The sequence below is a fragment of the Schistocerca nitens genome, chromosome 4 (assembly GCF_023898315.1).
Source record: "Schistocerca nitens isolate TAMUIC-IGC-003100 chromosome 4, iqSchNite1.1, whole genome shotgun sequence".
Lineage (NCBI taxonomy): Eukaryota > Metazoa > Arthropoda > Insecta > Orthoptera > Acrididae > Schistocerca > Schistocerca nitens.
The window spans coordinates 122,260,035-122,273,456 of record NC_064617.1 but is presented as its reverse complement, the minus strand read 5'-3'; the positions used below and the strand labels follow the sequence as shown (position 1 = coordinate 122,273,456).

Below are 13,422 nucleotides of genomic sequence, written 5' to 3'. Positions count from 1 at the left end.
GAGATGTCAAACCTCTCCCAACAGCCTGGTAGACTTTTTCCCAGCCGTCTTGCCGTGAGGAAGTCATGTTAGCTCGGTTGCGAATAGGGCACTGCCACTTTAGTCACCGCCACTTGTTGAGAGGTGACCCTGCACCCAGCTGTCCTTTCTGTAGCCAGCAATTAACAGTCAAACATTTCTGATCCTCTGCCCCTATTTTAGCCACTTATGTCTCAGGATCAGGCTGCTGCCCGCTTTGCAGGACATTTTAGCAGATGATATGCGAGCTGTGGCTCATGTTTTAAGTTTTTTAAATAGCAGTAATGGCACAACAGATTTGATTTCTACCTGGTGACTCTGGTGTCTTGTCAGCGTATTTTAGATACTCTTCCGTAACATCTTGATGTTTTAGGTTTGTTTTTTCTTCCTTTTTGTATTGGACCTCGCAACGGTTTTTTTACCCTTGTGGTCCCAGCATTCTATGGTCCTATGCTGGGTGCTTATGACCTTAGATGTTTTGTGCCCTAAAACCCCACCACACACACACACACACACACACACACACACACACACACACACACACACACACAAAAATTGCTGCACCATCTGAACCTTTTACTGGTACCTCTGTGAAATAGACTGCAAAAATTAATGTACGATTGGCCAGGGATTGGCAAATCTTGTGACACTGCATGTCCACTTGAACTACCTGGGGTATGTGCTGCATGGTTAATTACATCAGTGAGTAACTCCATTTTAATTGTACCATTGCTAGCCTTCCCTTTCTTTTTCTGCTGATGAATAGAGAGGAGATAATTGACTGCTTGTATCCCTTGGTATGAGCCCTAGTCTCCCTTATTTTGTCTGTACCTGTGAGAAACAGTTGAGCATTACCGCTGGTTGGGTGGTCTCCCTGAAAAATTTGTTCTCTAAACTTACTTAATACCAAGTTTTTTGAAATTGTTGCCTTATGCTACCTAGGAATTACTGTCTGGCTCATGAAGCATTTATATGCATATGAATTGAATTTAAAAAATCACGCTTCTGAATTGCTTTGGGATCATTGTTTAATCTAATTTGGTGGGTATCACACACTCGAGTAGTAACCGAGAATGTCACGTGTTTTCTGTAATCAGTCGCTTTTGCAGGCGTGCTACACGTTCTCAGAAGTCTCCTAATGAACTGTAGTTGGTCATTTCTCTTTGCTACAGCTGACCATAGCTTCTAATTCCATTTCATATCATTTTGCATTGTTACATGTAGATATTTCATTAATGTGACTGAGACGAGCATCTTGCTATTAACATTACAGGAATGTTTCTGCCACCCATCCACTTTAATAAAGAATCACTCACCTCTAAAGTGAGCTGTCATTATTGTCCTGTTAGCAATTCCATAAATAATCTGTTATCCTGTGGTCGCTTCACAATGACACTTTCCCGTTGACAATGAAGTCACCAACAAACAACCTTATTACCATCCATCCTATCCATGAGATTGTTAATGTTCACAGTTTACTGGAGCAATCGTATCACACGTATATAGAGCAATTCTAATGTTACTATCCTCTATGAACACTCGCCATCTGGAACAGTGTACTGGGCTTTACAACTCAAAAAGTAAGTGTACATACTGTAACATTCATACAATACAGAAATCTGATGCCATATTGTTAAAAAATGCAGAAAGTAAGGAAGAAAGTAGCTGCTGACAAAACTACTAGAAGATTTGAACAAATAGTTGCTGTATGTCTCCAGAAATGTGTAATATATAATTGTTATGCGATTATATGATGTAACAGATAGCACTAAATTTCCTGGGCTACCAGAAGATATTTTCTGTTGAAGGTGATGTTGATTTCTACTTACAGACTGTTACACACAACTGAATGTGTGTGTTGCATCTGATGGCCGAAAATTAACCTAGATAAACCAGCAGTTGGCACTTAGAGGTGTTGTTATATGGCTCTCTGTATTTGCACAGATGGCAGCAATGCCCATCAGCATTTCTCAAATACAATCTGCTACCCACAAGCATTAAAATTCTTGTGTATTTGCTGGTTAATTTGTTAACAAAATATTCCTCCAGCCATCATCACTGATGACATTGCTTGCAAATCCCCAACGGTGATGTGACATTGTATTCTCTCTTGGTTCTTCTGTGTGGAATTCAAGGCATTCACCATCTGATTTTAGTCAGTCGTTTGTTGATATGTGCCTTGTGGATGTTGTGGTGATGTACACTGGTGTCCAAAATTAAAGCGACAAACCGAAATTTTGCAAGATTGCTGATGTTTTACCACAAAACAGTATAATCAGGTGATAGTAAAGTGCAAACAATATAAAGAATGCAGAATGTAAATAACTGCAACATGTGTAACAGTAGACAAAAATGTTCTCATTTTTTCCCACATAAAGGACTTACATACACATTCTGACAACTGGTGAATGCATTCAGTATGGAGTGACAACCTCGGGCAGAAATACAGGCCTAATGAATGCTGGAGCCTGCTCTGAATCATGTCATCAATCATATGCTGAGACAATAACATCCATTCTTCTTGCAGAGCTGCTAAGTATTAGAGAGAGGTTGGTGGATGCTGACGTGATGCAACCCATGTCCCTAGTGCATCCTAGATGTGCTCTATAAGATTCAGACTGGGAGAGTGAGCAAGCCACACTATGTGTGGTACATCATCCATTTCAAAGAAAACATCAACCACGCGTTCTCAATGAAGTCAAGCATTATCGTCCAGCAGTACAAAGTATGGGACCTCAGCACCTCGCAACAACTGCACATAAGGTCCCAAGATCATGTCATGATACCTGACAGCAGTTAAACCTTGCCTGTTTAACTGCACAATTTCATGAAGAGGTGTTAGTGGTCAACATAATCCATGCCCACACCATTAAGTTTCATCCTCGATATCACTCTCTTTCCACAACGGTTGGGTCCTAGAATCGTGTTCCACATTCCATACAGATGCGAATACATTGAGAATCACTGTCCAGACCAAATCAGAACTCGTCTGTGAGAAAACATTGGCCCACTGTTTGACCGTCCAGGTAGCATGTTGACAACTCCACTCCAGACATTACCTTTTTTGAAAACACATCAGAGGTACACACACGGCAGGTCTCCAACAATAAAGGCCACTCCGCCGAAGCCTTCTGTACTCCATTTGCCTTGGTACAGCATGTCCCGTGGATGCAGCGAGGTCAGATGCCAGTTGCTGTGCAGTATTACGGCGGTACCATCATGCCCTTACAGCCAAATAACTGTTCTGTCTTTCTGATGTTACACGTGATCAGCCCAGCCTGGTCTTTGGGATATAGTTCCAGTCTTTACAAACTGTTGCCACACCAAAAAACAATAGAACGATTCACATTAAGCCACAAGCCCGCATCAGTTTGTGAGTGTCCTGCTTCCATTCCTCCCATGGCCCTCCACTGCAGAGAGTGTGGTAGACAGTCTTCTCTGTGTCACACTGTACTGTCTGTCATTGTGTACACGTAGATTGTGGACGTGGGACTACTCGGCAAACACTATCCCATTTCATAGGTTTCCTGGTGTCATCTTTGGCGTGGTTGTCCATTGACCAGAATGCCAACCAGTTTGCCTGATTATATAACGAATTAGATGCAGGAAGGGGGAATAATAGTTTGTTGCTTTAATTTGGATTGGACACCAAATGACATAACTATACTTCTCACGGGAAGTTATGCAGTCTAAGATAAACTGAATAATCAAACGGACCACAGCACTGGCTTGTTTGGCTGGATGGTGGTGTGTTTCCAGCAGTTGGCTAATCACGTTGTTGTTTGGTGGATAGTGCGTTATGGTGAAAGATGACGGATAATCTGTCATGATGAGGTTTTCACAATAGAAGCCACATGACATTGCTGAGGTGAAAGCTTAAATGTTTAGCAATCTTTCTGTTGTGCCTGTGTGCAACTCATTGTCTTCTCTATACGGTGAGTAGCAATTTAACATTAAAAGATTACAAATATGGACTGTGCACTCAATCAGCAAATATCTGTAGCTTTCTCGATTCCAAAGATCGTAGGCATAACTTTAGATTGGACAACTCAGATAGCCCAAGTGAGGGTAATAAATAAACAGCCTCAAACCAACTTGTGCTGGAAGAGAATGCTTGAATACATTCCAAAACAAAATTTTCATTGTAACTTCTCTCGCATATTTCTCATACTGCCCTCCTCTTGAAATACAGGAATATCAGCAACTTGCACTTGTTCCATAGGTTGATACTGTCTCATCATCTGTATGGGATGAAACTCCTTTACAGGAGGACACAATAAAACTACTGATTGTGTTAAAAAGCTTTTGAAAACAATTTTATGGATGTTCTACTGTGCAATATTCTTATTAACCACCACCTTATGTGACTATTTCATTTGTTTTATTTTTCATGCTCAAAATTGTAGAATGTTCATAATTTTGTCTGTCTGCTTGAAAGCACAACTACTGTATAAAGACTGTGGGGTGCTTTGCAATTAAGAATTTTCAAATTTTAAGAAACTTCTGTGTTCGTATTGTATCCTCTGTTTGCTTCTGTGTCTCTAGGGTGTCAAGAAACCATTTACTGAAGTTATTAAAGCTAACATTGGTGACTGCCATGCCATGGGACAGGTGCCTATTACATTTATTAGGCAGGTGAGTTTTGTAGCTGTGAGTTAATCATAAGAAAATTTTAAAATGAATCACCATGTGCAGTAATACAGAACATATGGTGTGTGTGTGTGTGTGTGTGTGTGTGTGTGTGTGTGTGTGTGTGTACATATATAATGTTGTCCTTTCAGTGAATTATTTATTTCAGGTGCTTTCTCTGGTCTCTTATCCAGTATTATTTGATGATCCTAAGTATCCCAGTGATGTGAAGTGCCGAGCAAAAGAAATTCTGGCTGGTTGCAGAGGTGGCAGTGTTGGTTAGTATTACTTCAAGACTGAATAAATTGGATTGGCTGCTGTAGCCCATGGCATTTTATCCATTGCAGATTTCTGCTCTTTCTCAACTATTCTATGTTTAAAGGGTCATATTCTGATTCTCCGGGAATTGAAATTATCAGGAGACATGTAGCTGAATACATAGAGAGGAGAGATTGTATTCCAAGCTGTTGGGAGGATGTTATTTTGTCAGCTGGTGCCTCTGAAGGCATAAAGGTGACTGAACAGTTTATCTTTTTTTGTTAAATTGTTTGAATTGTAACAAATTATAAGTGGAGTTCAGTGTTATTGTTGAACACAGTAGTCATAAATTGGCATACCTTGTTTTACAAATAATTTTCCCTTAGTTGACAATAGCTAAAGGCAGCAGCAATTTACTTACGTGTTTTGAATAATGTTTCAGTCAGTGATGAAGTTATTGATAGCAGAAGTAAATGGGAAGAGACCTGGTGTCATGATTCCAATTCCTCAGTATCCATTGTACTCTGCTACTCTTTCAGAATTTAACATGGCGCAGGTTAGTATAATTGACTTTTCTTTCACATTCTCTGAATGTCAAGTACTTTTTATGACCGATATCCAGGTTAGTTGTGCGAGTAAATGTAAATATTTCAGGTACCATATTACCTTGATGAAGACAAGGGCTGGGGCTTAGATGTAACTGAACTGAAACGGTCCATAGCTGAGGCTAAAAAAGTGTGTAACCCTCGTGCCATTGTGATTATCAATCCTGGAAATCCAACTGGTAAGACCATTCGAAAATGATACTTTTAGAAATTTTGCAAGCCAGTTTTCATAAATTTACAAATTATAGATATCAGGAAACACTATCACATGTTTAACTTGAAGTGCCTTGACATTTTCATTAAATTAATTCCAAATATTCATATTGCACACGTACCTTTTAAGCTAAACCCATGACTCGTCTCTGCAGCCATTTTTATAATATTCAGTTGTACTGAGGATGGTATATTGTTGGACAGTAGCATGGAGAACAGACTGGATTTTGGATCAGTGTAACACACAGAATGATGGTACAGGTAGTAATTGGATTTTTAAAACATGCTAGAAGTTTGTATGTTTGCATTGTAATGTTTTGTTGAGCTGTAACTGGAATTCTTACATGTATTGTTCTTTCCATCATGCATCACTGTAGTGTTTCTGTAACATGTCAGTTTCATTTCATTTAAAATTTGGTCAGACATCCGATAGTTCTGATACTATGGCAAAACTTCTTTTGAGGTCTCAGTTTTCAGTCCTTATCTAATTCTTATTTGATACAAACATGATCTGGCGAGACAGTGTATTTCACAGAAAGAAAAACACTATTGTTAGATTTTATTAACTTGTTTTGGATTACAAACATTTGACCACTATAGATAATTAAATATGTGTAATGATATGGTTATAATAGAGGGAAACATTCCACGTAGGAAAAATATATCTAAAAACAAAGATGATGTGACTTACCAAATGAAAGTGCTGGCAGGTCGACACACACACAAACACACACACAAAATTCAAGCAACAGTTTGTTGCGAAAGCTTGAATTTTGTGTGTATGTTTGTGTTTGTTTGTGTGTCTGTCGACCTGCCAGCACTTTCATTTGGTAAGTCACATCATCTTTGTTTTTAGATATAAATATGTGTAATTACGCACTGGTTAAATGTTTAGCCTGTTCACAACTACAGAAATTTCAGGGATTTAAAAGGTCAGAGGCATGACATTGTGTCCACAGATCAGATATTGAAAATGCCAAATACCAATCGACAGGCAGTGTACAACCACAGTGTTGTTCTGCAGTAGCCTAATGTGGAGTAAACGTTCAGATTGCCTTTGGTAACTGGCTGTTAAGTGGTTGTGGAAAGAAGGCTATTGTCAATCTAATCTACACCAAATTTGCAGTTCACACACGTCAGTACATTTAGGCACTGCGTGAACTACTGTTCATTGCCAGTTAGTCTCGTTTACTGTAATTGTGGCACAGATAAACTGACAGCCACATACTGCACTGATATTCTGAAATATTGTTAGAGTACAGTAACCTAACATGTATATAATTAACCGTATAATGTATACACAGGGCGTTGGAGGCCCTTAAGATCTTACTTTTTAAAATATCCTGTAATTCTTGACTTGATTTCAAACTCCTTTCCAACAACCTCCTGCTTACCCTGTGACATCCCTCTTGTTGAGTCTGGGCTAAATTTTTTCAGTTTTTTTTGTACAGTTCAAAATATTTGCAAAATACTGTTAACGCATATGCAGGGCCTCAGAGCGCGCCCCCCCCCCCCCTTTACAATTGAACATGTTCTCCATTCCATATCGACTTCTACACTTGTTTACAAGCAGCAATTAATTCAACAATAATTACGGTAGAGGCAGTGATGTTAGCAACAGCGGTAATGCTATTTATAAGAGAAAAAATGAGTCACTTGTACTTGAGAGGTCAGTATATCTTCCAGCGTTTTGCAGCCGCATGCTGTATTGTCGCACAGTATCATTGTTCTTTGTTGCTATTGTTACTGTCACAGTTAGTTTAGTTTGTATGTTGCCCCAATGCCAGTATTGTTACCCTCATGAGTTGTTAGTTTTGCATCATTTGTTGGCAGTGACATGCAATATTACACTCCTGGAAATGGAAAAAAGAACACATTGACACCGGTGTGTCAGACCCACCATACATGCTCCGGACACTGCGAGAGAGCTGTACAAGCAATGATCACACGCACGGCACAGCGGACACACCAGGAACCGCGGTGTTGGCCGTCGAATGGCGCTAGCTGCGCAGCATTTGTGCACCGCCGCCGTCAGTGTCAGCCAGTTTGCCGTGGCATACGGAGCTCCATCGCAGTCTTTAACACTGGTAGCATGCCGCGACAGTGTGGACGTGAACCGTATGTGCAGTTGACGGACTTTGAGCGAGGGCGTATAGTGGGCATGCGGGAGGCCGGGTGGATGTACCGCCGAATTGCTCAACACGTGGGGCGTGAGGTCTCCACAGTACATCGATGTTGTCGCCAGTGGTCGGCGGAAGGTGCATGTGCCCGTCGACCTGGGACCGGACCGCAGCGACGCACGGATGCACGCCAAGACCGTAGGATCCTACGCAGTGCCGTAGGGGACCGCACCGCCACTTCCCAGCAAATTAGGGACACTGTTGCTCCTGGGTATCGGCGAGGACCATTCGCAACCGTCTCCATGAAGCTGGGCTACGGTCCCGCACACCGTTAGGCCGTCTTCCGCTCACGCCCCAACATCGTGCAGCCCGCCTCCAGTGGTGTCGCGACAGGCGTGAATGGAGGGACGAATGGAGACGTGTTGTCTTCAGCGATGAGAGTCGCTTCTGCCTTGGTGCCAATGATGGTCGTATGCGTGTTTGGCGCCGTGCAGGTGAGCGCCACAATCAGGACTGCATACGACCGAGGCACACAGGGCCAACACCCGGCATCATGGTGTGGGGAGCGATCTCCTACACTGGCCATACACCACTGGTGATCGTCGAGGGGACACTGAATAGTGCACGGTACATCCAAACCGTCGTTCTACCATTCCTAGACCAGCAAGGGAACTTGCTGTTCCAACAGGACAATGCACGTCCGCATGTATCCCGTGCCACCCAATGTGCTCTAGAAGGTGTAAGTCAACTACCCTGGCCAGCAAGATCTCCAGATCTGTCCCCCATTGAGCATGTTTGGGACTGGATGAAGCGTCGTCTCACGCGGTCTGCACGTCCAGCACGAACGCTGGTCCAACAGAGGCGCCAGGTGGAAATGGCATGGCAAGCCGTTCCACAGGACTACATCCAGCATCTCTACGATCGTCTCCATGGGAGAATAGCAGCCTGCATTGCTGCAAAAGGTGGATATACACTGTACTAGTGCCGACATTGTGCATGCTTTGTTGCCTATGTCTATGTGCCTGTGGTTCTGTCAGTGTGATCATGTGATGTATCTGACCCCAGGAATGTGTCAATTAAGTTTCCCCTTCCTGGGACAATGAATTCACGGTGTTCTTATTTCAATTTCCAGGAGTGTATTATTTTTTTTTAATTTTTTTAAATTATGGATTCATCTGGAAAAAGTCAGTATGTACATCTGCAGCTAATTTTGAAAGTGTTGTCACTCAGTGGCTTGAAGTAGCCGATTCATGTGAAGAAGTAAGTATTTTTACAGATAGACGTAGTGAAGAATTAAACTTCATACATACTGATGTGAACGTTCTGGAAGAGCACAGTACTTCAAATAATATTAGTTCATTGGAGGCTGAAATTGAAGTTCCACATCAAATACTCGGAGATGCCGTGACATACATTATTCGTAATGGAACCATTTAATTTTAGATCCTCCTGCTAGTTCTTGCACACTTGTTCGCATTATCATGAGAAGGCAACTGGTCTAGTTTGTGTATTGAAAACCTGTAACCTTAAGGATGTCTGTGACTTATTTCATGTCCAAGGAAATACTAGATGAAGTCATAAGCAGCACAAATATAAAAGGCAAAAAGTGGTGATTCCTCATGGTAAAACATGGAGAAACATTTCACGTGTTAAAATGGAGGGTTTTCTTGACTTTTGCAGTGTGCTGGGGTTGAGAAGAGTTTGGATATCCCTTTAAGAGGATAATTTTTGAATGGAAAGGCAAATCCTACATATAAAGCCATAATCTGAGTAAATAGATTTGAGGACATGAGGAGAAGAATACAATTTGATGATAGGTGCATCTGTGAAGATCAATCTTTAGATAGCAAACTTACATCTATTCACTATAAATGGGAACTTGTTCTCGACAAATGTTGAAACAGGATTCCTAATGATTTGTTCACAGTTGCTGAACAGCTATTCCATTCTGTGAAAGTGCGACTTTCTCCAGGATACACCAAACCCACAAACTATGGCAGAAAGATACTTTAGTTATGTGATGCTGCAGATGGAATTGTGTATGTGAGAAGCTAGCTACATGAAACCGTTAAAAAAAATTGTGGATTTAATGTGGTGAAAGATCTTGCTAAAAGCATAGGATCATCCAGAAATATTACTGTTGACAACTTTGTTACTAGTATACAGCTGGGAGAAGACATGCTTCAGAAGCAAATTACAGTGTTGGGGACAATAAAACAAAATAAACCAGAAATCCCCAATGAAGTGAAATCATCCATTTCAGGAGCAATGAATTCCTCATTATTTGCCTTTATAGGTGAAATCACAATGGTGAGTTATGTTTCCAAAAAGAGACAAACTCAGTAGTTCTCATTAGCACAATGCATCATGACAGACATTGATCAAACTTGCTCAAAAAAGAGCCAGGTATAATGACGTTCTATAACTCCACACAGGCTGGAGTAGGTAAAATAGACCAGATGGTTTGATATTATACCTGCAAAGAGGCAAACAAGGAGATGGCCATTTGCATTCTAGATGAAGATAATGAACGTTGTAGCAATGAACAGTGAAATTTTATTTTCTGTCCAACATATATATACCATAGTGGAAGAACCAATAGAAAGAGTTTGGTCCTAAGTGATTCAGTAGAGAAAATAGTAAGATCACTAATGGAGCTTCAAATTGAGATCCCTAGTCTCCCACAGATGTCTTGTGCAAAATGCTGTATCAGTGATGAACCAGTTACTGAATCAGGGAAGGGGAAAGGGTTCAAAGGTGCAAATATTGTCAATATAACAAACATAAGAAAAGCAAACCATTTAAAATCCTGGATCGAATGTAACAATATTATAAAAGGAGAGTTGCTACTCACCTTATAGGGGAGATGCTGAGTTGTGCATAGGCACAAAAAAACTGTCAGAAAGTGAGATTTCGGCTAACAAGGCCTTCATGGAAAATAGACAATCTACACGCACACTGATGCCAATGCAACTCTTGCACGCATGACGAGTCTGGCTCCTGAGGCAAGATTTTGTGAAAATTTTATAATTATTGTATGTTGGAATATGGCTTAAGATTCCTATTATTGTGAAAAATGAGGATGTTGTAATTAAAGGAACGGAACTTCGTAACTCTTGTAGCATGTAGAATAGCAACTTATAAGTGCATTATTGTACACTGTCCCACCGCATTAAGGTATCACCAATATTAGACATCAGCATACAATGACCCCCACACACAGTAGGTGACAGCACTAGCAGTGGAGGGTATATAAAGTGTGTTGTTGAAGGGGGATGCGGAAAACAGTGCAGTCATTGTCATAATACAGAAATGAAGTGATTTATCTGATATCCGGAAGGGCATCATCATTGGCTTTTGGGCCAAGGGTAGAACGATTTCCGAAACGAATAAATTCGTAAACTTTTTGTATGATGCTGTGATATACTGTGCATGGGAAAATGGTGCTATCCAAAACTGGCACCAAGGCAGCTGTGGTACACCATGGGCCATAGATGACAGGGGTGAATAACAGCTGCATACATGTGTATGGGGGAATAGATATGCAGCTGTTGAGCAGCTGACATCTCACATGAACCAAGCAGCAATCAACAGCGTTGCCTCGACAACCATTCAGTTAATGTTGCTGTTTATGGACCTCCGCAGCTGGTGCCTGGTTCAGACACCCATACGACTGCTATACAACGGTGACAAAGGTGGAATTTGCATGCCAATAACACAATTAAATGTCCATTGACTTTTCAGATTAATCACATTTTATGCTCCATGTGAAAGGTGGCCATTGGCCTGTATAACATGAAACATCTGAAAGCAGATACCTTGCAACAGGCTGAAGGAGGGATCGTTGCTGTTGTTTTTGTTGCTGTTGCTGTTGTTTTTGTTGCTGTTGCTGTTGTTTTTGTTGCTGTTGCTGTTGTTTTTGTTGCTGTTGCTGTTGCTGTTGTTTTTGTTGCTGTTGCTGTTGTTTTTGTTGCTGTTGCTGTTGTTTTTGTTGCTGTTGCTGTTGTTTTTGTTGCTGTTGCTGTTGCTTTTGTTGCTGTTGCTGTTGCTTTTGTTGCTGTTGCTGTTGCTTTTGTTGCTGTTGCTGTTGCTTTTGTTGCTGTTGCTGTTGCTGTTGCTGTTGCTGTTGCTGTTGCTGTTGCTGTTGCTGTTGCTCGGCCTAGACATGCTCTATAACCTGATTCCATTCGTCCCACACCAATAATTTATAAACATTCTTGCATGTTGGTTTTCCCCCTGCTGCTTCATCCCACTGGGTTTGGCACCGTGCAAAAAAACATGACTGTCCCATTTTGGGTCATTTATTTTAATGAACTTCATAATTTCAAGATCTTCATATAATCTGTAAAGTTCAAAATTATATTGTGTACACCACCCTCCATCTTCATAAGTCACCTCATAGATATTGATTAACATCTATTGTTGAAAACATCCAATTAGTTTTTCTCACTGTTGTCACTGTCCATCTTTCTGAGCCATATGTTAATACTGGATGTATTAAAATTTTATACAGTTCCAGCCCACAATAGCATTTATTTGCTAGGTGGGTGTGCTACTAATTTTCATACTGATATCATTCTGTGATATTCCCAGTTTTCCCAGATAGACAAATTCACTAATAGATTCTATTTGCACCTGGTCAGTTTCTGGTGACATTATTCACATGTATTTGGTTTAATTGATATTCACTTCCAGTCAGATTTCTGTTGCTACTGTCACCAGTGCCCTATATGTCTCTTTAGCAGCTAGTTCTGTTCTTGCAATAATATCCACACCATCTGCATAGGCCAGTACCTGCACCATTCTACTGTATAGTGTGCCTGTTGTGTTGACTTGAGCTGTCCTTGTTACCTTCTCTAGGACTATGCTAAGAAGCATACATGGGAGTGCATCCTCTTGCCTCAGTCCAGTTTGTTTCAAATCTTGGTGTTAAATTTCCTTGTATCTGTAGTTCACATTCTATTTTGCCCATAGTCGAACATATGAGATGTATTAAATGTTGCGGTATGCCCAGTCCATTTGTGGCTTCAGTAACCTTATTTCTTTTTATGGTGTCATATGCTACTTTCTTTACTCTATTACCTTGTTTTTCCAATACGTGTCTCAGGGTGGATATTTGATCAATAGTTGATTTGCCAGGTGTAAAGCCTGCGTGATCTCCCCAAGTTGCCTTTCCTGTAAAGGGTTTTACACAGACACAAAGCAGAGGAGAATGTTTGGTATGTGGTGTTCAATAGTGTAATTTCCCTATAGTTTGCACATTCCAGGAAGTCCACTATGTCCCCTTTCTTATGAATAGCACACATTACATCATTATTCCAGTCATCTGGGATGACTCTTTGTATCCATGTATCTGAGAGCAGGGTGTGCATGCATCTAACTAGATGCTCTCCACCATATGTAATATGCTCAGCTGGCAGGTTGTCATTGCCAGATGTCTTACTGTTGGCTTGTTCCTTTAGTGCTAAACAAATCTCTTGCTTTGAAGGCATCCCATTTTCCTCTTATTTTGGTTTTTGGTTTTTCATTTAGTTCCCATGCTTCAGCATTCTTAGAATATAGTAATTCCTTAAAGTACT

At 40.8% G+C, this 13,422-nt stretch overlaps 1 protein-coding gene across 1 annotated transcript in view; it reads left to right on the top strand.

Annotated features, from left to right (window-relative positions):
- Positions 1-13,422, top strand: part of LOC126251607 (alanine aminotransferase 1-like) — an 86,902-nt gene that overhangs the window by 15,037 nt on the left and 58,443 nt on the right. The window contains exons 2-6 of the mRNA XM_049952143.1: positions 4,564-4,653; positions 4,817-4,925; positions 5,030-5,160; positions 5,348-5,461; positions 5,560-5,689. Coding sequence (XP_049808100.1) covers positions 4,564-4,653; positions 4,817-4,925; positions 5,030-5,160; positions 5,348-5,461; positions 5,560-5,689 — 574 coding nt within the window. The remainder of the gene's footprint in view (positions 1-4,563; positions 4,654-4,816; positions 4,926-5,029; positions 5,161-5,347; positions 5,462-5,559; positions 5,690-13,422) is intronic.